General features: G+C 40.6%; 1 protein-coding gene across 1 annotated transcript in view; it reads right to left on the bottom strand.

Moving 5' to 3' along the window:
• Positions 1–25,161, bottom strand: part of TDRD7 (tudor domain containing 7) — an 81,402-nt gene that overhangs the window by 29,202 nt on the left and 27,039 nt on the right. The window contains exons 6-8 of the mRNA XM_010357650.2: positions 24,032–24,249; positions 5,145–5,731; positions 838–1,024 (exon numbers count right to left, since the gene is read on the bottom strand). Of these exons, the coding sequence (XP_010355952.1) occupies positions 838–1,024; positions 5,145–5,731; positions 24,032–24,249 (992 nt within the window). The remainder of the gene's footprint in view (positions 1–837; positions 1,025–5,144; positions 5,732–24,031; positions 24,250–25,161) is intronic.

A 25,161-nucleotide genomic window follows, 5' to 3' on the forward strand; every position in this document is an offset into this window, starting at 1 on the left:
TTTAGGGAAGGGAGACATCTTAACACTCGAGAAAGAAAAGACTTTTTCTCCCTCCAAATTCTCTATCAAGTAGCAGGCCCATGATTCAAAGGATAAATTCCAAATAGACATACAGCTTCCACCCAGATAGAAAGAAGTGACACATTAAAAATACACCAGTACAACTGACAACACAGCACATGGAGCTAATACATAATTTCTCTGTATGTTATTTGGGTGTTCCAAGGCCCTGAGACACTACCCTCAGGGAAACTGTCCTTCTTGGTCTCTGCATTGACAGTATGAAAAGGCAAAGGGCAGAGGCTGATATCCACGAATGGAGTCAAGCCCAGAAGAGTCTGCTGATGGAAGAGAGTGGCAAACGGGCCCACTGGCCTTTTCAAGAGGGTGGAGAAGGCTACGCCGGGAGCAGCTGTGGAGAAGGACCTGTGTCTTGGCTACAGAATAGGGAGAAGAAGAATTGTCTCCTTTGGTCTGTATGGCTTCCCTCACTCCAAAGTACTGGCCTTGATAAGAGGCCCACAGAGTTCTGGTCAGTATTCATTATACATCCCCTAGGAATAGGAAGTACCCTTCCCTGATTGGATAATGGGTTATGAATACTCCCATGGGGAATTTATTTTTCTTAATTAAAACTCTTGAGATAATATGACTACCACAAATTTAAAGGTTGACAGGGATAACCTTTTACAGATATTATCTTTTCAACTTCCTCTGAAAACTACATATAGTTATAGGATACAACATTTAAATTTGAAAAATGTAAAAACTATTTACATTTGGAAAATAATAAGGTATTTGTATCCATAATGCTATGACAAAGTAAACAGTGCTTGCCTTTATTTTGTTCTCTTCTGTTGAGATGACCTGTGCTCGTAACCAGGCGTCCTCCTCGGCATTTACGGCCAGCAACTGCCCAACATTCACAGCCTGGACTGGTATGACCTTAGGATTCTTACTGTAATATTCCTTCATCTCATCTTCCATTAATTCCTGAGCAGCAGAATAGTCTTTGCCCACATACCTGAATCAGTTAAAAGAAAACGCAAATGAAGTAACCTAGAAGAAGAAAAACAATAGGAATTTGTTTATGTCCTTCTGTTTTCTCTGCTGCTGTCTTTGGTTCCAGCCTCGGACTTGCTTATATCAACAGGGAGGAGAACGTGTATTCAATGAAATACTTATCTCTTGAAAAAGAAGATAAAGGGGCTGGGCACAGTGGCTCACATCTGTAATCCCAGCACTTTGGGAGGCCGAGGCGGGTAGATTACAAGGTCAGGAGTTTGAGACCAGCCTGGCCAATATGGTGAAATCCCATCTCTACTAAAAATACAAAAATTAGCTGGTGTGGAGGCAGGTGCCTGTAGTCCCAGCTACTTGGGAGGCTGAGGCAGGAGATTTGCTTGAACCCGGGAGGTGGAGGTTGCAGGTTGCAGCGAGCCAAGATCACACCACTGTACTCCAGCCTGGACGATAGAGTGAGACTCCCTCTCACCCTCTCAGATAAGGGATAATGGAGATCGCACAAAACACACACCAAACAACACAGCAAACGTTTGGTCCAACATATCCCACAACAAAAAAACATGGAGCAATCCAGACAACGAGAGGGCATAACAGGAAGCAGTGATAGTGTCCTCAGGAAGGACAAAGCTGAGAAGAGTCAGGAAGGGGAGAGAGAAGGAGACATGGAAAATGGAGACACCAAGGGAGGCCTGGAGGCCAGAGAAGCGAGGGTCGACGCTGGATCTTGACTAAGGCTGCTGGAAATCTTTACAGATTACTAAGAAGAGAATCTAGAACACAGTTTTGCCCTGACAAGGGCTGGGTCAAGCTTTGAAACCGCAATGAAATTTTACTAGAGAAAAAACAAAGCTTTAAGTACACTAAACACAACAATGTGACACCTCCTCCAAACTTATTAAAGAATTTGAACACATTACAACAAAATGTTGACTTCTGATACCCTTAAAAGAGGTACCATATTCTAGTCAAATATCTCTAAAATTGTATGCTTGTTGAGAAACATTTATTTTATTTCCTTCTACAATTTTCTATTGTTGACAACTGTGGTCACCTTGTTCCAGTTCATGTTATCAAAACAGGCTACTGTTTTCTTGCGCTTTAGTCCTCAGAGATGATTTCATCCAGGGTCTCCTTCTAGGGTGTAAAACCTGGCATATCAAGTTTGGGTCATGTAACAGAAGCTGTTCCAGTCATAGGATCAAGGCCTTTTTAGCTGGAAGGCTATACTCTTTTTTTTTTTTTTTTTTTTTTTTTTGAGGCGGAGTCTCGCTCTGTCGCCCGGACTGGAGTGCAGTGGCCAGATCTCAGCTCACTACAAGCTCCGCCTCCCGGGTTTACGCCATTCTCCTGCCTCAGCCTCCCGAGTAGCTGGGACTACAGGCGCCCGCCACCTCGCCCGGCTAGTTTTTGTATTTTTAGTAGAGACGGGGTTTCACCGTGTTAGCCAGGATGGTCTCGATCTCCTGACCTTGTGATCCGCCCGTCTCGGCCTCCCAAAGTGCTGGGATTACAGGCTTGAGCCACCGCGCCCAGCCAGAAGGCTATACTCTTAACAGCACCAGCATCACTTGGCCCAGGAGACGGGGGAGATGCCACAAGAATCTTGTTCTTTGTATTGTTCCAGGTTTTACCCAGGCTCCAAGTGGGCCTGTACAGCTCTAAGAAATGGTTCCTTTAGGACTATTTCTATGTATTCTTGGTAATTATCAGCAGGGCAGAAGATGCCATAGTCAAGCTATTCATTACGGGGGGGGGGAGGGGAGTGAAAAACACCTCAGAAAGTCCTACACAAAATGGAAACCATGTGCAATGGCTATTTTAAAATGAAATATTATGTGCATATTATTGGCTTCAGAAATAGCTGCAGAAGCTTTGCCATAGTCTTATAGTTTAAATTTAATTTTTTTTTTTTTTGAGACAGGGTTTCACTGCTATGCTACCTAGGTTGGACTCTTGGGCTCAAGCAATCCTCCCACCTCAGTCTGCTGAGTAGTTGGGAGGATGTGTATGTGCCACTGAGCCAGCTACCATCATTTAAATGTATTCAGCTTTGCAAATACTAAGGCATTGCCTGGAATGCAGTTGCACTCTTGGCTCTGAAGTCCTCCAGAAGGTCTGCAACCGCACCCAAGTGCCCATTTGCTGGGACCTAGAGTCTCACTGGGCCTCCCCCTAGCTCTGCTACATAGCCCTGGGTGCTCAACTGGCAGAGGCCTGAGCTGCAGCCCTGACATGGTGGTCTGCCAAACACAGGCTCCTGCCAGAGGGGAGGATGGTGATGAGAAATGGCTAGGCATCTGCAGGCAGCTTCTCTTCTCTTAAGCAGCCAGGAGAGAAGGAGGGCTGCACAGATAGGGGGAAGAGGGAGGGTGTTGGATGAGGCAGAGTGCAGGACTGACATTACAGGTGTATGAGAGTGAGTAATGACGAGAATGAGGTCATATATTATCCTCAAATTACCTGAGCAAGGGGGGAAAAGAATGATGGATAGGTCAGTTTAGGGATGCCCTAAATATGAAGTTTTACAAAGTTAATTTTTGAGACAAGGGATTCCCATATTTGAGATGAGGGTTCTGCCCCAGTACCCTCCAGGCGCTAATGAGCCAGAGATTCAGCTTCCAGTGCCTACTGCCTGCCTGGGTGAAGATGAGGGTACAGAACAGGGTTCAGTCTGGTGGAGGTCTGCAAAGTCTTGTGGGGAGGGCAGAAACCAATAACCTAGGGTCAGCCTAATGGCAGACATTACCCATCTTGCTTGCTGGTTGCCAGCCACTCTGCTGAACACATAAAATGCTGACACCAGGATTTAAATTCCTACTGGGAAAAGGTATTTAAATAATCTGAAGACCCTGGATACAATCATCCTGGAATAGATTAGAACCCTTCTACTAAAGTCCTAGAACTGATCCAGACTCCTGGCAAACCTTAGTGTGAACAACAGAAACCATGTTATTGGTATGGCCTGGTGCTTGGTCTCTGACTATGGCACCAACAATTACTGGTTAACAGATACCAAAGGATCCTGCCATGGAAGTTTCTTTATAGTATAGTCAAATGGAGAAAGGTGGCAACGTGGCCTTCAATATCTGTCCCTTTCCTTCAATACAATAGTGAAACATATTGGGACCTCTAACCCTCAGCAACCTATTTATATCTTCAGGCCACACACCTTAGAATAAAAGCTTTATCCTCTCTAAACTTTCTGGAGGTTCTTCTAGTTTGAGCATCTGAAGATACTAGGTTCACTTTATTATCTCCTCAGATTTCATTTGTTCAAATGGAAGAGCTTTAAATTTTTGAGCTCTTCTTTCATTGAAGGATTCTGATTATTTTTTGTGGTTCTTCTTTGGGCCTTTCCATTCCAGTTAGGGTCTCTGGAGGAGTGACAGCCCAAATCAAAGGACCATTTGGTTGAAGGAGCGCAGATTCTGTTTGCTTCAGCATTTTTCTGATCTGCCCACCCATGGCCACACCCTGGACTGGTGCCTCCAGTGGTTCAGCTACATAGGTTCCCATTCTTTTTCCCAAATGGAGACTGCAAATTATAGTCTTTCTATATTTTCCATGTATTCTGCATTTTCTCCAAAAGTCCAAGACAGGTGCCTGGAGCTGGACTGCTTTTTGTTATTCTAGTTACTGTTAGCTACTTAGGCAATGATGCCTCCTCTCAGGCAACAATACTGAAAGACTCAAACAACAGATCCCCTTTGGGTCCAAGGTCTAATCTGATGTATTATACAAGGAAAGCAGCTCTGAGCTATTTTTACTTTTAGGAAATACTACATAGTCCCGGATTAAATAGTATTATGTAGTGTGTGGGGCACTTGCTTTTTCTGCAAACTAGGTATTGCTTTTGACATAATGTAGTTACCATCATGTTTTTGACATAAATCTTTTTTCAAGTTCATATTATCATTCCAATTTTTAAAGTTATTAGTAATCTTAGGATAGTTGTATATTTTGAACATTTAACAAATATTAATACATTATTAAGCCTCACTATAACTCTATAGAACTAAGAATATATTATTTTTCCTTTAACCCTCAGCATCCATGTGAAGAATAGTCAAGTGACAACAGTATATCAGAATCCTAAAGAATTAGAAAATGAAACTTGCCTGATAACCACTTCATTTGTGTTGCTCAGTTCAACCACCAACACAGATGGTGATGCTTCAGTTGGAATCATTAAAGGAGGAACTGCTATGTCCTCCATAAAGGTATTAGCGCTTTCAGCCATGTTTTCTTCTATCTGCAAATACTCTTGTTCAACCATAGCCTTGATATCATGATCACCATGTGCTTGCCCTGCATCCGTTTGGATTTTGTCAGTGGGCAATGGAAGTTTAGCATAGAGAATGGCCTTCTGAGGATTTCCAGAAATGTAGTCTATGGTGCATACATCAGAAAGTGAGGAAAGATTTTTTAAGGCATCCTCAGGGAATTTCACTTTGTACATTTCCTCAAATGCTTTTGGGAGTGCACTGGCCCAAAGGCCACTTGTGTATTTCACCAGCAGCTCTGCCACTTTTTCTTTAAAGTCTCCTGCCACAACTGTTGGACACCCTTTCAATGGTGGTGTTTGTTTGGGAGCAGGTAGTGGGGATGGAGGTACTTTCTCAGTGTCCAGTTCACTTCTCAAAAGCTGCTTTCTCTTAGCTGGATACAGAAGTAAATCTTGGCCACCGCTGCAAGGTTTCTCCACCTGAAATTTTTAAATAAAGCAAATGACAGATATTTCAGTGACTATAAACAACCCACAAGCACATTAATGTATTTTAAATTTGAGAGTCGTGCTATTTTCAAATTAATCAAGTGTACATTTTACTCTTTTCAATTGCTAGGAATTTAATGCATTATCTTCACCTGCAAATAACATGAGCCACATTTCAGAAATAAACAGGAAAATAAAAGAGTATTAAATTCACTTGTGCGGCATCGAGACTCCAGCTGCCCTAGAAAATCATGAGTGCTCTGCCCTGCAACGCGTACTCTCATTTAGTTGTCTCTGCCAAATCCAAAACAATAGCTTACAAAACTGACTGAAAATAAGTTGTGAAAAGGTATTAAAACTGTCAGGAATAAACCACTGGGAAGAAAACTAGAAAATATTTAGACAAAATAGGAGTGCCATCTCTCTTCTTCCTGCAATAGCCTGAGAAAACCCTTAGCTTTCCATTATTTAGAAAAAGATGCTCCAGAGATAAAGTACAGTTTTAAAACAACCACAGCAGAAAGTTGAGCTGCAAGTGTTGTCACCCTAACAAACAAATATTAAAAATACCTGGCACTTGTATATCATCCAATCTTGAATTTTTGTTTGCATGCCATTCCTGAGAGGCACAGCTTGATGACATATTTTTACGTAAGAGAAGAAAGAGAAGAGAAACTGATGTATGGTATCATTTTTCTCCCTGAGTTTTAAGCCTTTCTACTACTAGAGCAGGGGTCAGCTCTACTATTAGAGCATGGCCCAATGCAGTTCATGGCTCATGAGCTAAAGAATGATTTTTATATTTTCAAATGCTCAAAAAAAATCCAAAGAATTATTTCATAACTTGTAAAAATTATATGAAACTCAATATACATAAAGTTTTATTGGAACATAGTCATGCTCCTTTATTTACATATTCTCTCTGGCTGCTTTTGCTCTACAGTGGCACAGTTGAATAACTGTGATGGACTGCATCTGTCAGTTGCAGCTCTTGGCCTGCAGAGCCTACACATTTACCATGGACCTTTACAAAAGCAGTTTCTTGAACCCTGTACGAGACCATTAGACTGAGGTTAAAATTCCCTGCCTTCCAAAATGTTTCTATTTTGTCAGATCCTATTTTACCTACTCTTTAGCTGCAATTTAAATTCTTAGGGTAATAATTACAAGTTTACAGGAACCACGGTCCACCCAGAAAAACAGAATATTAAAGTATGCTGGTTAGGGAGTTTATTAGTAAAGAACACTGACTTTTTACGTCGCTCTCCTCTTCATTCCTTTGCCAATGTATGCTTAAATTTTGAGGACTGAGGAAAACTTCTACACCGGGAAAGCCTAAAGCATCACTGAAAGTAGAGGTCTTATGGCACCTCCTGTAATCTGTGATGGTCTCCTGCTGGCAGTCTGTGATCCCTCTAAATGGCATGTTATATGATTGGCACAGTTTATGTCCCTTATTTTAAGCCATAGGGACACAAACAGTTGGAGTATTCCTCATCTTTCTCTTGATGGTTAGTCTACTTCTCTAGAGACCCATGTTTTAAAATCTGAAATCTTAAAATGCCAATCTTTGCTGTGCTTTATGACACTCAATAAGATACAAGAATACAGATTAGGTATTCAGAGGTTTGAAACGCACACTTTTGGAGTCAATGGAAAAAGAAAACAGCATTATAAGTGAGTGATTAACTTGTCATATAGGATCCCAATTAGTGTGGTCAGTCATGCATCACTTAATGATGGGAATACATTCTCAGAAACGTGTCGTCCGTTTGTTGTGCAAACATCATAGCGTGTACTTACACAAACCTAAATGGTATAGTCTACTCCATTATACAGGTTCATTATTATTTTTCCTTCTAAAAAAAATGGGATAAATGTGCAGAACGTGGTTACACAGGTCTACATTTGCCATAGTGGTTTGCTACACCTATCAACCTGCCCTCTAACTTCCCTCCCCTCAACCACTACCCCCTAACAGGCCCTGGTATGTGTTGTTCCCCTCTCTGTATCCATGTGTTCTCAATGTTCAACTCCCACTTAGGAATGAGAACATGTGGTGTTTGGTTTTCTGCTCCCATGATAGTTTGCTGAGGATGATGGCTTCCAGTTTCATCCACGTCCCCGCAAAGGACATGATCTCATTCCTTTCTATTGCTGCACAGTATTCCATAGTGTGTATGCACCACATTTTCTTTATCCAGTCTATCACTGATGGGCATTTCAGTTGGTTCCATGTCTTTGCTATTGTAAAGAGCACTGCAATAAACATACTTTGTGGCCGGGCGCGGTGGCTCACGCCTGTAATCCCAGCACTTCGGGAGGCCAAGGCGGGCAGATCATGAGGTCAGGAGTTCAAGACCAGCCTGACCAACATAGTGAAACCTCATCTCCACTAAAAATGCAAAATATTAGCTGGGTGTGGTGGCAGGTGCCTGTAATCCCAACTACTTGGGAGGCTGATGCAAGAGAATCACTTGAACCCGGGAGGCGGAGGTTGCAGTGAGCCGAGATCATGCCATTGCATGCCAGCCCAGGTGACAGTGCGAGACTCTTTCTCAAAAAATATATATATGTGTGTATGTGTGTGTGTGTCTTTATATAGTAGAATGATTTATATTCCTTTGGGTATATATCCAGTAATGGAATTGCTGAGTCAAATGTATTTCTGATTCTAGATCTTTGAGGAATCACTGCCATAATGTCTTCCACAATGGTTGAACTAATTTTCATTCCTACCAACAGTGTCAAAGTGTTCCTATTTCTCCACAGTCTCACCAGCATTGTTTCCTGACTTTTTAATAATTGCCATTCTGACTGGCATGAGATGGTGTCTCATTATGGTTGGTTTTGATTAGCATTTCTCTGATGACCAGTGATGTTGAGCTTTTTTCATGTTTGTTGGCTATGTAAATGTCTTCTTTTGAGAAGTGTCTGTTGATATCTTTTGCCCACTTTTTGATGGGGTTTTTTTTTTTCTTGAATGTATGTTTAAGTTCCTTGTAAATTTTAGATAATTATTAGACCTTTGTCAGATGGGTAGTTTGCAAAAATTTTCTCCCATTTGGTACGCTTCCTGTTCACTCTGATGACAGCTTCTTTGGCTGTGCAGAAGCTCTTTAGTTTAACACCATTTATGAATTTTGGCTTTTGTCGCAATTGCTCTTGGTGTTTTTGTCATGAAGTTTTTGCCCAGGCCTATGTCCTGAATGGTGTTGCATAGGTTTTCTTCTAGGGTTTTTAAGGTTTTGGGTTTTACATTTAAGTCTTTAATTCATCCTGAGTTATTTTTTGTATAAGGTGTAAGGAAGGGGTCCAGTTTCAGTTTTCTGAATATGGCTAGCCAGTTTTCCCAGCATCATTTACTGAATAGGAGATCCTTTCCCCATTGCTTTTGTCAGGTTTGTTGAAGATCAGATGGCTGTAGATGTGTGGTGTTATTTCTGAGGTCTCTGTTTTGCTCCATTGGTCTATATGTCTGTTTTGGTACCAGTACCATGTTGTTTTGGTTACTATACCCTTCTACTATAGTCTGAAGTCAGATAGTGTAATGCCTCCAGCTTTGCTCTTTTTGCTTAGGATCATCTTGGCTATATGGGGTCTTCTTTGTTTCCATATGAAATTTAAAAAGTTTTTTTCTAATTCTGTGAAGAATGTCAATGGTAGTTTGATGAGAATAGCACTGAATCTATAAATCACTTTGGGCAGTATGGCCATTTTCATGATATTGATTCTTCCTCTCCATGAGGATGGAATGTTTTTCCATTTGTTTGTGTCCTCTCTTATTTCCTCGAGCAGTGGTTTGTAGTTCTCTTTGAAGAGGTCCTTCATGTCCCTTGTTAGATGTATTCCCAGGTATTGTATTCTCTTTGTAGCGGTTGTGAACAGGAGTTCATTCATGATTTGGTTCTCTGCTTATCTATTGTTGGTGTAAAGGAATGCCTGTAATTTTTGCATGCTGATTTTGTATCCTAAGACTTTGCTGAAGTTGCTTATCAGTTCAAGAAGCTGTTGGGCTAAGATAATGGGCTTTTCTAAATATAAAATCATGTCGTCTGCAAAGAGAGACAACTCAGCTCCTGCTCTTCCTATTTGAATACGCTTTCTTTCTTTCTTTTGCCTGATTGCCCTGGCCAGAACTTCCAATACTATGTTGAAAAGGAGTGGTGAGAGAGGGCATCCTCATCTTGTACCAGTTTTCAAAGGGAATGCTTCTAGCTTTTGCACATTCAATATGATACTGGCCGTGATTTGTCATGAATAGTTCTTATTATTTTGAGATATGTTCCATCAATACGTAGTTTATTCAGAGTTTTTAACATGGAGGGATATTGAATTTTATCAAAGGCCTTTTCGGCATCTATTGAGATAATCATGTGGTTTTTGTCTTTGGTTCTGTTTATGTGATGGATTACATTTACTGATTTGCATATGTTGAACCAGGCTTGCATCCCAGGGATGAAGCTGACTTGATCATGGTGGATAAGTTTTTTGATGTACTGCTGGATTCAGTTTGCCAGTACTTTCTTGAGTATTTTTGCATTGATGTTCATCAGGGATATTGGACTGAAGTTTTTTTGTTGTTGTTGCATCTCTTCTCAGTTTTGGTATTAGGATGACGGTAGCTTCATAAAACGAGTTAGGGCAAAATCCCTCCTTTTCAATTGTTTGGAACAGTTTCAGAAAGCATATCAGTTCCTCTTTGTATTTCTGGTAGAATTCAGCTGTGAATCCATCTGGACCCGGGTTTTTTTTTTGGTTGGTAGGCTATTAATTACTACCTCAATTTCAGAGCTCGTTATTGGTCTATTCGGGGATTTGACTTCTTCCTGGTTTAGTCTTGGTAGGGTGTGTGCATCTAGGAATTTATTCATTTCTTCTAGATTTTCTAGTTTATTTGTGTAGCAGTGTTTATACTATTCTCTGATGGTAGTCTGTATTTCTGTGGGGTCAGTGGTGATATCCCCTTTATCGTTTTTTATTGTGTCTATTTGATTCTTCTCTCTCCTCTTATTTGTCTATCTAGCAGTCTATCTATTTTGTTAATCTTTAAAAAAAAAAAAAAAACAGCTCCTGGATTCGTTGATTTTTTGAAGGGTTTTTCGTGTCTCCACCTCCTTCAATTCTTCTCTTAGTTATTTCTTGTCTTCTGCTAGCTTTTAGACTAGTTTGCTCTTGCCCGTATAGAGCTCTTTTGTGATGTTAGGGTGTCAATTTGAGATCTTTCTAGTTTTCTGATGTGGGCATGCAGACTATACATTTCCCTCTTAACACTGCATTAGCTGTGTCTCAGAGATTCTGGTACATTGTCTCTTTGTTCTCAATGGTTTTAAAGAACTTCTTGATTTCTGTCTTAATTTCATTATTTACCCAGGAGTCATTCAGGAGCAGGTTGTTCAATTTCCATGAAATTTCCATAAAATGGTTTTGAGAGAGTTTCTTAATCCTGAGTTCTAATCTAATTGCACTGTGGTCTCTCTTTATTTGTGAGGGAGTCTCCCTCTGTCCCCCAGGCTGGAGTGCAGTGGCACGATCTCTGCTCATTGCAAGCTCTGCCTCCCCGGTGCATACCATTTCTCCTGCCTCAGCCTCGTGAGTAGCTAGGACTACAGGTGCCTGCCACCACACCCAGCTAATTTTCTGTATTTTTAGTAGACACGGGGTTTCACTGTGTTAGCCAGGATGATCTCAATCTCCTGACCTCGTGATCCACCCACCTTGGCCTTCCAAAGTGCTGGGATTACAGGCATGAGCCACCACGCCCAGCTGAGACTTTTTTATAATTTCAGTTCTTTTGCATTTGCTGAAGAGCATTTTACTTCCAATCATGTGGTCAATTTCAGAATAAGTGCCATGTGGCACTGCAAAGAATGTATATTCTGTTGATTTGGGGTAGAGAGTTCTGTAAATGTCTATTAGGTCCACTTGATCCAGAGCTGAGTTCAAGTCCTGAATATCATTGTTAATTTTCTGTCTTGTTGGTCTAACATTGACAACGGGGTGTTAAAGTCTTCCATTATTATTGTGTGGGAATCTAAGTCTCTTTTTAGGTCTCTAAGAACTTGTTTCATGAACCTGCGGGCTCTGGTATTGCATACATATATATTTAGAATAGTTAGCTCTTCTTGTTGAATTGTTCCCTTTACCACTATGTAATGCCCTTCTTTGTCTTTATCTCTGTTGGTTTAAAGTCTGTTTTGTCAGAGACTAGGATTGCAACCCCTGCTTTTTTATTTTTTCGCTTTCCATTTGCTTGATAAATTTTCCTCCATCCCTTTATTTTGAGCCTGTGTGTGTCTCTGCATGTAAGATGGGTCTCCAGAATATAGCACACGGATGGGTCTTGACTCCGTATCCAATTTCCCAGTCTGTGTCTTTTGATTGGAGCATTCAGCCCATTTACATTTAAGATTAGTATTGTTATGTGTGAATCTGAGCCTGTCATCATGATGCTATTTGGTTATTTTGCACATTAGTTGAGGAGTTTCTTCATAGTGTCATTGGTCTCTATATTTTGATATATTTTTGCAGTGGCTGGTATCAGTTTTTCCTCTCCATATTTAGTGCTTCTTTCAGGAGCTCTTGCAGGTCCTGCCCTGGTGGTAACGAAATCCCTCAGCATTTGCTTGTCTGGGAAGGATTTTATTTCTCCTTTGCTTATGGAGTTTAGTTTGGCTGGATATGAAATTCTGGGTTGAACCTCTAACCTTTTATCAAGGTTCTTAGCTTCTTTGTGTTGGGTTAGAACATGCTCCTTTAGCTCAGCATAGTTTTTTATTACCCATCATCTAAAGCCTACTTCTGCCAATTTGTCCATCTGATCCTCCACCCAGTTCTGCGCCCTTGATGGAGAGATGCTGTGATCATTTGGAGGAGAAGAGACACTTTAGCTTTTTGGGTTTTCAGCATTTTTTCATTGATTCTCATCTTGGTGAGTTTGTCTAGTTTTAGTCTTTGAGGTTGCTGACCCTTGGATGGGTTTTTTGTGGGGGCCTTTTTTGTTGTTGATGCAGTTGCTGTCACTTTCTGCTTGTTTGTTTTTCTTTCAATAGTCAGGTCCCTCTTTTGTAGGGCTGCTGCAGTTTGCTGGGGGTTCACTTCAGATACTATTCATCTGATTTGCTCCTGCGCCTGGGGATGTCACTCAAAGAGGCTGGAGAACAGCGAAGATGGGTGCCTGCTCCTTCTTCAGGGACCTCTGACCTCAAGGGCACCAACCTGATGCCAGTAGGATTGCTCCTGTATAGGGTGTCTGACAACCCTTGTTGGAGGGTCTCACCCAGTTGGGTGGCACAGGGAGCAGGACCCGTTCAACGAAGCCCTTGTTCCTTGGTGAAGAGGGTGTGCTTCGCTGGGGGGAAACCCATTTGTCTTGGCTGCCTGGATTCCTCCGAACTACCAGGAGGAGAGGCTAAGTCTGCTGGTCTGTAGAGACTGCGGCCACCCCTCCCACTAGGGGCTCAGGCCCAGGAAGATCTGAATCCTATCCCTGAGCCTCTGGCTGGAGTTACTGGAGATCCTGCAGGGAAGCCCCACCCAATGAGGAAGGATGGGTCAGTTTAGGCCTGAAGAGGAACTCTGACCGAAGACTGCCCCAGCCACTGTGTTGGGCTGTGGGGACAAGTCTTGGGACCAAGCCATCCAGCCTTCCTGGCTCCAGCAGGGGAAAATCGCAGCCTGGAGCTATAGAAATGGGGGCCCTCCTTCCCCTGCCCAGGGAGCTTAGCATGTTAGGCAGTTTTGAGTCCCAGTGTTGGCTGTTGCCCCTCCCTCAAGGAGCTCCAGTAGCTTAGACAGCAGGCAGCTGCAGTCAGTGCTGGTCGCCCTTCCCCTCAGGAGTTTGGTAGGCTTAAGCAGATTCCAGCTGAGAGGCTGTAAGAATCTGCATGATCTGGCGTTGGGACGGTAGGCCCCAGTGGTGTGAGTTCATGGGTGGGATCTTCCGATCTGTGGGTTGCATAGTTCTATGGAAAAAGCACATTTTCCCCTGGCTGGGTAGCACACTCACTCACTGCCTCCCTTGGCTGGGGGCAGAGGGTTCCCCTTCCCCATGTAGCTCTCAGATGGGCAGCCATACCATACTGTTCTTGCTCTTCTCTGTGAGTCACACCAGCCTTCTAGTCTACTTTGATGAGAGAACCTGGATACCCTGGCTGCCAATGAAGGATTCACACACTTATTATGGTTTTTTGATGGGAGCCTCCAAAAGCCGCTGCTTCTAGTCAGCTATCTTGCCCCCCGCCCCCACCCCCAGCTCCATTATAATCTTATGGGACCACCATCATGTATACATACAGTCCGTCATTGACCAAAATGTTGTTATGCAGCACTTGACTAATTTTAGATTTAGATGTGGTGGTTCTCTGCTGCCAAACCCAGAGGAGCCCGTAGAGCCCACCTTAAAACTTTTCTTCAGTTTTCACATATCAATCTCAACACTTTCTCTGAAGTGGGTGGTAGAAACTAATTTCAGTGGACGATAAACCATCTTATCTAAAATAACTTCCTAAGCCCCATCCCCTCACTGTCCACATAGCTTCTTCTAACCCAAAAGAGGGTTCTTCGGCTTTATTATCTTTTTCTTTCCAAGGAGTGTATTGAGAATCTGGGATACTTCAATGTTTAGTCTCCCCTCTCCCAGTCCCAAAACTGCCACTCCATCTGTGCCTTAGATGTGATTAGTGCCAATTACCTAATAACATACCTATCAAACCTATAACAATGAGCTCTGACATGACCAGCACAAGTTCTTCCAAATAGGAATTGCTGTCTTAACTGAAGTTAGGGACATTATGTCCACTTTAGTCCAGGGCAAGAGCAGAATTCCCATTTTTCCAGCTTTTATTCCAGAAGAATACTTAAAGATCATCTGGAGGTACTAAGCTTCCAGGGCTGTGTCTGCAGCATTTAAGTCAAACTTTGCCAGTCAGCCTATAAAGTGAATTTTTGACCAATAAGCCTGAATTTACCCAAAGTACAAACCATAGCCAAATAATCATCTGAATTAGAAGACAGATTTTTTTCCCTCAGCAGTTTTATGTCATTTTTATTGTTTAAAGTACATAACCATATCCCACTCTAATGACTGGTTCCTTGAATTGTAAGCACTTTCCAGTCTTTAATAGCTTCTTCTTTTATCTCAAAACGGTTGCTTATGTGCCTACATTCCACTTGTTCTCCAATGATTTGGCTTCCATACATTCAAATAAACATTTACTAAGATTAAACATAGGCCTAACAAGGAACCGAACCTGACTCTACCTGGAGTTGATTCAGATATCCTTCAACCCTTCAGGCAAATATTCACAGATAAATTTAGTGATATGGAAGATATGCCTGGTCCACATACTTCATTCCAATCTTTGGGGTTTCGTTTCTTTTTCTCTCTTTTGTTTAAGGCTGGATCTTGTTCTGTTGCCCAGGCTAGAGTGCAGTGGCACAATCTCGACTCACTGCAACCTCCACCTCCTGGGCTCAAGCAATCCTCCTGCCTCAGCCTTCTAAGTAGTTGGGATTACAAGCATGAGCCACCATGCCAGGCTAGCTGAGGGGTTTCTCAATTCAAAGGCAACAATTCATGAAACTCCTTTTAAAGTTAAAAAAAAATACAATTTAAAGCAAATATAATTCTTTTTCAGTTATGAGTATGGAAAACACAAACATGTTTTCCTATTTTCTCATTCAACAACAATCATCAACACAGAAGACTTTTGTGACCAAATGAGTGGGAGTCCCCCCACTCCAATCAAGCAATCAATTCTGCATTGGATATCAGCTGAATTCCACCAATTCAATTCTGACACTATCTACCCGGAGACAGCGTCAGATCCCACAGGTTGAGGGCTCAGTCCCACAAGACTGTCTCCTCTTCAGACACCAGTTACAAGCCTGGGGCTCTGGAACTTCTAACCAACTGGATCAAGCTGGGGTTCCCAAGGGCCTCTCTTTAGTTTTAATTTGCTACAGTGGCTCACAGAAATCAGGGAAACATGTTCACTGGTTTACTATAAAGGATATGGCTGGGTGCAGCAGCTTATACTTATAATCCCAGCACTTTGGGAGCCTGGGGCAGGAGGATCACTCACTTGACGCTAATAGTTGAAGACCAGCCTGGGTAACATAGTGAGAATCTCCACAAAAAAATTTTAAAAATTAGCTGGATGTGACAGTGTGCACCTATAATCCCAGCACTTTGGAAGGCTAGGGTGGGAGGACTGCTCGAGCCCAGGATGTCCAGGCTCCAGTGAGTTATGATGGTGCCACTGCACTCCAGCCTAAGGGACAGAGCAAAACCGGTCTCTAAAAAAATACACGTGTGTGTGTGGCAGATATATGTATAAATTAAAGGATATTACAAAAAATACCAATGAAGAGATGCTTAGTGTGAGGTATGCCGGAAGGGGTATGGAGCTTCCATGCCCTCTCTGCTACCCTACAGGAAGCTCTATATGTTCTACTATCTGGAAGCTTTCTTTCTGCTTTGGGTTTTTATGGAGGCATCACTCCACAGGCATGACTGATTAAGTCATTGGCCACTGGTAATGATCAACCTAATCTTTAGGCCCTCTACCCTTCCCAGAGGTTGGTTGGGGCTGAAAGTCCCAATCCTCTAATCAAGCCTTGGTCTTTCCGGTGACCGGCCCCATCCTAAAGCTACTAGGGGTTGCCAGTCATCACTCATTAGTTTAAACAAAAAAAAGACATTACTCTGGAGAGTCATTTTGGATTTTAGGAATGGTATGCCAGAGAACAGGGAAGGCCAAATATATATTTTACAATATCACCCAGCTCAAACTCTCTAAATTTTCATACGAATAGAAATTTGCTTTTCCTGGGCATTCTACTGTGATCACCATCTGTCATCTACAAAAAGTGCCACCTCTTTTTAATTTTCTGGCAAATGGGTTTAGGAAAGCGACCTACTACTATATCTATCCCACAAGAACCTTGCTAAAGATAAAGAATTGCTATAATGTGAGTTACAGTGTGGTGTCCATTATTTACTGGGCTCTGGTGCATCTGACAAGACTTACAAGTTCATCTCCTGCATCATCTCCCAAGACAGAACAGCCGTCTTATGGTCTTCACAAATGACCAAGGCAAGCCAACATCTACTTGAAACATGGCTTTTATTATTTCCTTAGTGTGATAATCTACTGCTAACCACTTCAGGTAGATCTCTCAAAAGGGAACTTTTACGGCATCTAGTTCCTTTAGTCCACTTGATTCAGGCACATACCTGAGGAGGGAGTCAGAAGGCTTCCTCTACTGTGGGGGAAGACTCAGGACCATACTCCTATCCTTGTCCTTCATGTTTTCTTTGTTTTGTGGCTCTGTATTTTTTTCTTTGGTTCTGAATGTCCACCCAAAAAATCCATCAGTTCAATGACTGGGAACTAGCATGACTTGTAACTTCACAGAACATGTGTACACTCCCACCCCCACCTCCAACAGGAGAGACAGGGAACATAAAAGATGAACTCTCTACACCATGCAGTCAAGCCCCTTCCTCTGCTGATCATCAGAAGATGCTGTACCTAATATGCCTTAAACTTTCTATTCTTGTAAGTTCATTATAATCAGTTTGATTTCTGCCACATTTGGAATCACAATTTGAATGAGGCACTTCCCTCACACCACTCTGGGTTTCTGTAAGTTTGGAGCAGTTATACTAGGCTTGGCAGATGTGAGGCTGTGATACCATGAAATATATATTTGGTTTTCCTTCCCAGTTTCCTAAATACTATTCCTAAAATCCTTGGAATCTCCAAAGAGCTTATCTTTTTGTATGCTAATACTGACTGAGAGCTTCAGGGTGGGGCTGCTTACCAGAAAGACCAAGGCAGGATTAGAGGGTTGAAACTTTTGGCCCCACCATTCAACTTCCAGGGAGGGAAGAGGCAGGAAGGGAAGGTCAAGCTGATCACCAATGGTCAATGGTTTAATCAATCATGCCTGTATAATGAAGCCTCCACAAAAACCCAAGAGGACAGGTTTGGAGAGCTGCCTGGAGGGTGGCAGGCCCATGGAGGGCATAGAGGCTCCATGCTGCTTCCTCCACTTACGCATTTCTTCATCTGTATTCTCTGTAATATCCTTTGAAATAAACCAGTAAATAGAACTGTTTGCCTGAGCTCTGCAAGCCACTCCAGCAAATTAATCAAACCCAAAGAGGAGGTTTTGGGAACCCCAATTTTAAGCTGGTCAGTCTGAAGTTCTGGAGGCCTGGATCTGCGCAACTAGTGTATGCGCAGAGGAGCAGCAATTTTGGGGACTGAGACTTTACCCTGTGGGATCTGATGCCATCTCCAGGTAGACAGTGTTGGTATTAAATTAGAGGGCACCCAGCTGGTGTCCGCTGCTTGGTTTGTGGGGAAAATGCCCACACTTGGTCACAGAAGTCTTCTGTGTTGATTGTTGTGGTGTGAGAACAGAGGAAAAACATGGTTTGAGTGTTTTTCCGAAACAGGCCCCAAAACTTAAAATATGAATTTCTTCAGGAGACTGTTTGTTCAGACAAATGAAAGTCTTCATCCTACATGCCTAGAAACTTGCTTCCTCTTAACTCTAAGGGTCTTTAATTCTTTCTTTCTAGTTTTACCTGTGCTGTAAACTTAAAAATTCTTGAAGCCAAACTCCTTTGCGTCTATGAAGACTTACCTGCTAATTCTTTAGCATGGGCCTCTGAGGTAAGCTTACTCTTTCTTCTGAAATTAGAATATTCTTTAGGGTTCTATAACAGAATTGGTATTGTCCAATTAAATCAAGCTTTCCAAACCATTTGTATGGGCACAGTTTTGTTTCCACAGAGTAGTAGTCCTTTTTGTTGAAGCTTTAAATTAAGTTCTAAATTTCATTTTATATGGTCACCACCCAATACAAACCTGAGACAGTACAGCAAAATCACATTTACCTAGAGACCTCCTTTCTAGCACTCCAAGCATTAATAATAGTTATGAGCTCGAAACAAACCAAAAACAACAAAGAAAAACAAAACAAAAAATAATCCCATTTAAAAACTTGACTTCAGTAGTGAATAAAAGATCCCTGAGTGCCTAGCAACAACTAAAACATCGAAGTCACTGCCCAGAAGCTTGCACCCTACGATCAGCCAGTTCACAGAAAGGTTGACCAGCTGATGACTTAAGAAGTGGCCTTTTTATGCTAAAGGTGACGAGTGCTGGAAAAGTCAGACAACTGAGAAAAGAGATAGGGAAATGGTCCCCAATGGCATCACTGTGTCACAATGCAGATGCACTGATCAGGACAGATATGAAGTATGTAAGGGCAGCTGGTGTGGTGTACCTTGTATGCAGGAGCTAAACCCATTCAATCCACTATTCAATTCCCTATCACTTACAACCACAACCATCTCTGCCAGAATGTACTGAGGCTAGTGACGATAAGTCCAAGATATTCAGAAATGGTTACAGTTTTTCAGTCAATTCTCTTTGAGAAAGTTAAGGTTTTGTAACATATTCCACAAAGACTTAATCAAAGGTAAAGGTAAAAAGATCCTTGTAGAGGGTAACCCTTGACTGCTGACAAACCATCTACTCAGAGAAACTCTTCTCCACCATCGTAGATGAGTCATTTAATAGAATCATGTACTTCAAGGTCAACACTTCCACTTACTCCACCCCTTTAACTAGGAAAGACCTTTCACCAACGCTGTCTTTAGACACACATTGCAATTATTTATATTAGGATAAATTTCAAGTCATCTTCCTTTAGCATGGCCTGAGGGTAGGCCTCTTGCTCATGTTCCTTCAGGAAGATAATGGAGTCTTCTCCTAGTTGAACATGTGCAGAACTTTTTGGAATAGCTATTGGCCAGTGGCTGTGGCTTTCCATGTGCATTGGACACGTTCCTTGCTCTCATTATTCCTTGCTCTCATTACCTCTGGCAGGAGTTGGGGCAGGTGCAGGGAGGGTAGGGGGACTGGAATTCATTTGTGGACTGTTAAAACGTCAGGAACTCTCTTTGGCTTGGAGTTTATTTTGACTTCATTTCCTCCACTGCTCTTTATTTCTTTTCAGGTTAAAGTTTTGTGTTTCCCTCCTTAGCTTTTCCTCTGTTTGTATTCAGCTCCTTTGTAGAGCTTGCTGGGCATGTCCCTGATTGAGCAGTGGGTTTTGGCCTGCTTTAGGCTGGGGTGCCTCTCAAAAATTAAGAGCAGTTGCCTTTTACTAAAGACCTATTATGTTTCTGATGCCACATTAATAGCTGCTTTATATATTTTATATAATTCTCACAACCACCCTATGACATGGGTAGAATTAGTGACATTTTAGAGCAGGTTTTGGCACTGAGAGGATGGTCTGTATGCTGAAAGGTATACAGCTAAGAAATGACAAGGTAAAAATCTACCTCAAAGCCCAAACTCCTAGTGTACTATGGGGCCTTATGGGTAGTTTCTGTTTCAAGTTCCAGAACAGCAACTTCTCATTATTCCTCAACTTCGCTATTCTGATTTTACAACAGTGTTATTTTATCTTTTTTCTACTCAGATGTTCACTGAATTTAAATTTAAAAATTGTTCCAATCATGTGTTCATCACATATTTCTTTTCACTGGTGAAAAAATGGAAAATAAATTAGATTCCACTTAAAAAATATTATGATTATACTTCCAAGTCTTCAGTTTACCTCTTCACTTCTGCTTCTGCTGGCATTGCTATTTAGAATATATTCAATACATAGAGTATATTCAATACCATTAAGCCTGAGGATATTGATTGTTGTTTATGTTCCAGTTCCTTAGAAATCCAAGTTGTTTGTTTTTACCCCAGAAGGTCCAGGCTTTTTAAAAAGGCAATTCATTTCACATGGGCTAAAAGGTGCTTTATTATGTCATACAACTAATTACCATAATTAAAGTTAAGTTAGATTCCTGAACATCTCAAAATATAAAAACATCTCTATGTAAGTGACAGAAACTCTTGTCTCCTTTGATATTAGAGAAACTGCTGTACTGATGCAACTCAGAATTTTAAGAATTTTTAAGAGTCTGCAGGATTAGATACGAAATAACTTAAAGCTCAGTGATTTCTAACAAATAGGAAAATGATATATAATAAAAACAGATTAAGAGTAAAACATCCTTGTAGAAGCTATGAATAATTAGTGTAATTAAGCAGTTTTTCCTCATTCACAACATTTGATGTTCTATAATTTTGTTGTTCACAAAATGTTATGTTTTATAATTAAGGCTTGGTTTGCCTCCAGCCCAACTTAGAATGTTTCCCAGCTACCTGCTGGTTGCCTATCAGTAGGTTTTGGGGCTACTGACAGAAATTCTCCTTAGCTGAGTGTATCTAGTTCTGTCCACCAGTGAGCCCCTCAGCTAACAGCTTCAGGCAAGATGTGGGAGAAAGATATTGTGGCTAATGTAAGAATGGAGAGGTTTCTTTATCAGTTTCAGAGAGTAGAAATTTTCAACAAAATCTCTGGTGTTCAGCAGTCATTGTTGCAAGATTTGGAATTTAAGACAGGTCTCATGCTGTCACCCAGGCTGGAGTGCAGTGGTGCCATCATAGCTCTGCAACCTTGAATTTCTGGGCTCAAGCAATCCTCCCACCTCAGCCTCCTGAGTAGATCTACAAGCATGCATCACCATACCCAGCTCATTTTTTTAAATTTATTTTTTGTAGAGATAGAGCCTTGATATGTTGCCCACGCTGGTCTCAAACTTCTCACCTCAAGCAATTCTCCTGCCTTGACCTCCCAAAGTGCTGGGATTATAGGCATGAGCCAATGTGCCCAACCAAGATTTGTAATTTTTCTAGAAATCAAAGTTAGCCAGAGGCCATGGATCCTGGGTGACCTCAAGGCTGAGACCTGCTGTTTCCACCAAATGATGACTCAGTGAAGTGACCTGACCTCTGCTTGCCTCATCAGCTTCTTCATGAGCAACTCTCTTCTTAGTGAATTTCTTTCAGATTCCTGAAAATACTATGCTTTTCTATCCCAGGGCTTTGGTGCAATCTGTTTCTTTTGTCTGAGGTGCTTTTCTCCTCCCTCTTTACCTAACTCACACTAACCCATCTGTCAGGTTTTAGTTTAACAGCCACCTCCTCTGGAAGCTTTACTTGACTCATCAGACTATGTAGAGTTTCCTGTTTAGACATTGCCTCAGCATCCTGTACTTCTCCTTCATAACCACTGCAGGCTTATCATTATTTGTTCAATGTTTATTTTCCCCATTGGACAGAAAGTTCCATAAGGGCAAGGACCATGTCTGTCTTGTTTACTGTTTTATCCCTAACACCCAGGTCAGTGGCTAGCACACAGAAGCATTTTATAAATACTAGTCAAATACAACAGTTAAACAGGAGCATTATTAACAAGACCACTGCTCTAGAACAGCCAAGAGGTGTTGCTGTCCTCCTAGGACCCAATGGGAACTCTTAGAGTGCAGTGTCCTTGATCTGTAGGCTTACTGTCTTGGAATCTTTGCTTTTTCAAGACAGCTTCTGCACAATTTCCACTTCCTTCACAAGTTGTCTAGGAATACCTTGGAGCTGGCTCATCATTGTGAATAACTCTGTGTTCTCCCTAGCTTTGAAAACTCTCAGTACACATTTTGCTACTGGACAGACCCAAAAGGTTAAGGACAACAGATTCAAAGCATCCTTCCACCTGCATCAAAATGTTTTCCAATATCCATGTGAAGTGGCTTACAGCATACTAATTAGAACCTCCCTGAAGATAAAATTTCAAAGCTGCTATTTGGTTCCTAAAGCTGATGCTGTGTATTCTGATATTCAAATGGAAATTCCTGTAAGCAGTACTCTGGATGGTAGAATGATGGGTGATTTTTATTTCTTTTATAACTTTATTTTTCAATATTTTAATATAGAATATTTTATGATTGGAGGAAAAAACGCTTAAAAAAAAAATAAATGCACTGCACTTAGATTTCTCCTTCAGTTACATGACAAGCCATGCAGAGAGACAAGTCATATAGAGAGATACCCATTACCAACTTCTGTCTTATCCTGAACTTTGTGCACTGCCTTTAGACTATCTAATCTTGCTTGTAGTAACATCTGTCCTAGGCATAGTATCAGTGCTTCTGCTTTGCAACAAGGTGAAAAAAAGGAGTTATAAGAAGAGGAAAAATAACCGTTGGGTAAGTGTTTAAAGCTGTTTAAAAATAACCATGGTTTAACTGTCTAAAACTGTTTAATGACAGTCTGTTAAAAAATATTCAGAGGTTAAACAGTTTTGAAAGGTATCAATAGACATCAATATGATTAGTGTTTTCTGGCATCCCACTTCACTAAGCAAATTACCATAACCTAATACTTGGTACTGATTACATCTGAACAAAGGTAATAGACACAGTATATAGATAGGAAAGTTATATTGTGTTTCTGCTTCTGACCCTCATTGCTTGGATGGAATAGAGTGATACACTGCCCAATAGGCTTGGGGGCCAAAATATATGATAAAGAAATAAAAGCCCTCTACCAAAGCATACATAATCCTCATGCATATTTAATTCTACAAGCCTAGAAGCATCGAGTAGCTGTTAATGCGACCACTTAAAACAGTTATATTTTAAATATATTTTATGTAAGCAAAAACATTAAGAAACATCTAATGTTAGTTATTTTGGTGTAAGAATCCAGCTGTCTCTATCTCTGGCTGACCAAATATCTTTAATAAACTATGCTGATCTATAATCTTATAGTCACAGACTCTGAAGTAGGAATAGAAATGGAAATTGATAAACCATTTTTAATTTTTTTCTTTTTTCTAATTTCCAAATTTCTCTCTAAGGATGGCTTGTAAAAATTTTAATGTAAACACTATATAATTTCAAAATAAAAATTAAGAACTCTATACATAATTAGTCAAAATAACTAAAATTTGCTCAGCTAAAAGTCTTTAAAAATGCTCAAGAGCAAGCAAATAAAATTTGAGGCTAATAAAACAATTCTTCCCAATAAGTTCAGGTTATTAAAATGGCAGTTATCAGTGTTTACTGGTAACAGTTTAATCATTATAAAATGGTTTACATATTATCACATATTAAATGCATTTTTAAAATGACATAAAACAAAATACATAAAAATAGCAATTACAAGGTAGGAGAGCCTTCAACTTTGACATACTTCTATAAATAAGAACTGACATACGTTAATCTTAAGACTTAAAGATTAATGAGGTAACATATGTAAAGTGCTTTGTGTTCCGGGGATAAAAGTGATATGACTAATAACTCAAGATCTCAAAGTTGGGCAGGGAGGAGGTATCAGAAGGGAGGAATAAGGAAAAACGTACCGTGCAAATATGAGGCCAGTGTTCAAACTGTTGTAAAATTCCTTGATTAAGGTCTTCTTTATATAACTCTTTGTAAAAATGTGGAAGCTTAGATATCCAAATGCCATTTTTATGCTTGTTTAGTATTTCCTTTATGCGGTTTTGAACCTCATCCATTTTATAAGTGTAAGAGGCAGGAGGCGTGACATTGGGTTTTTCAACAGTCTGATTTAAATTATCTTTAAATTAAAAAAATAATAGAATTAACCAAAATGCTTAACATTTTAGATTATCCCCATTACCTAATATTTGCATCTTCAGGTTTTGCTATAGTGTGGGCTTGTGGTAGCCAAAGGACTTAGAAGGGAGCAGGATTAGGCAGAGCAGCACGATGACAACCTCATTCTAAGTTTTAACCCTGAATCACCAGCAGTGTTTCTTGTAGGTCAAGAAACACCCAAAGAAGGAACCTAGTCCCTTTATTTTGCAAGGATGTTTCATAGTTTAAACATCAAGATGATCTTGCTATGTAAAGAATAATTAAATTATTTAACCACCTGTTTTCTACCTGCTGAGGAAGATTACATTTTATATATTAGTTTACAGGCAATAGTGAATTTAAAGCTATATTCCACAGAACATAGGAATAATGCCTTAACAGATCAAATAACTTTTTGATCTTATACAAGTTTTGTACCAGATAAAAAACTGCCTGAGTTTGAATATTATGATCAATATGCACCTTTATTAATGGAAAACAAATAATTTAGCAATACACAAAAGTTAAAAAATTGATCCATCTACAATAATCATCATCCTAGCCTCAGTTTATAAATATAAATAAAAGGTTTGGAACCCACAGATCACTTTTATTTCCCCAATATCAATCATTTATCTTTCATAAGTGTGTATTTACAAAGTTTTGGCTTTATAGCTCTTTTACATTTCATTTGTACTTAAAACTTAGAATGTGAGAGTAGTATCCCCAGACAATAAAGAAATCTGAGTGTTTACTATAGCTGACAGTCGTGAAATTTTAAGAACTATGAAATTTATTCCAAATCTCTAGGAAATTACACTGAGATACAGATCTGAGTATATTAAATATTACCATCTACATGCAAAATATCTGCATATTTTAATCAGATAGT

The sequence above is a fragment of the Rhinopithecus roxellana genome, chromosome 16 (genome assembly GCF_007565055.1).
Source record: "Rhinopithecus roxellana isolate Shanxi Qingling chromosome 16, ASM756505v1, whole genome shotgun sequence".
Lineage (NCBI taxonomy): Eukaryota > Metazoa > Chordata > Mammalia > Primates > Cercopithecidae > Rhinopithecus > Rhinopithecus roxellana.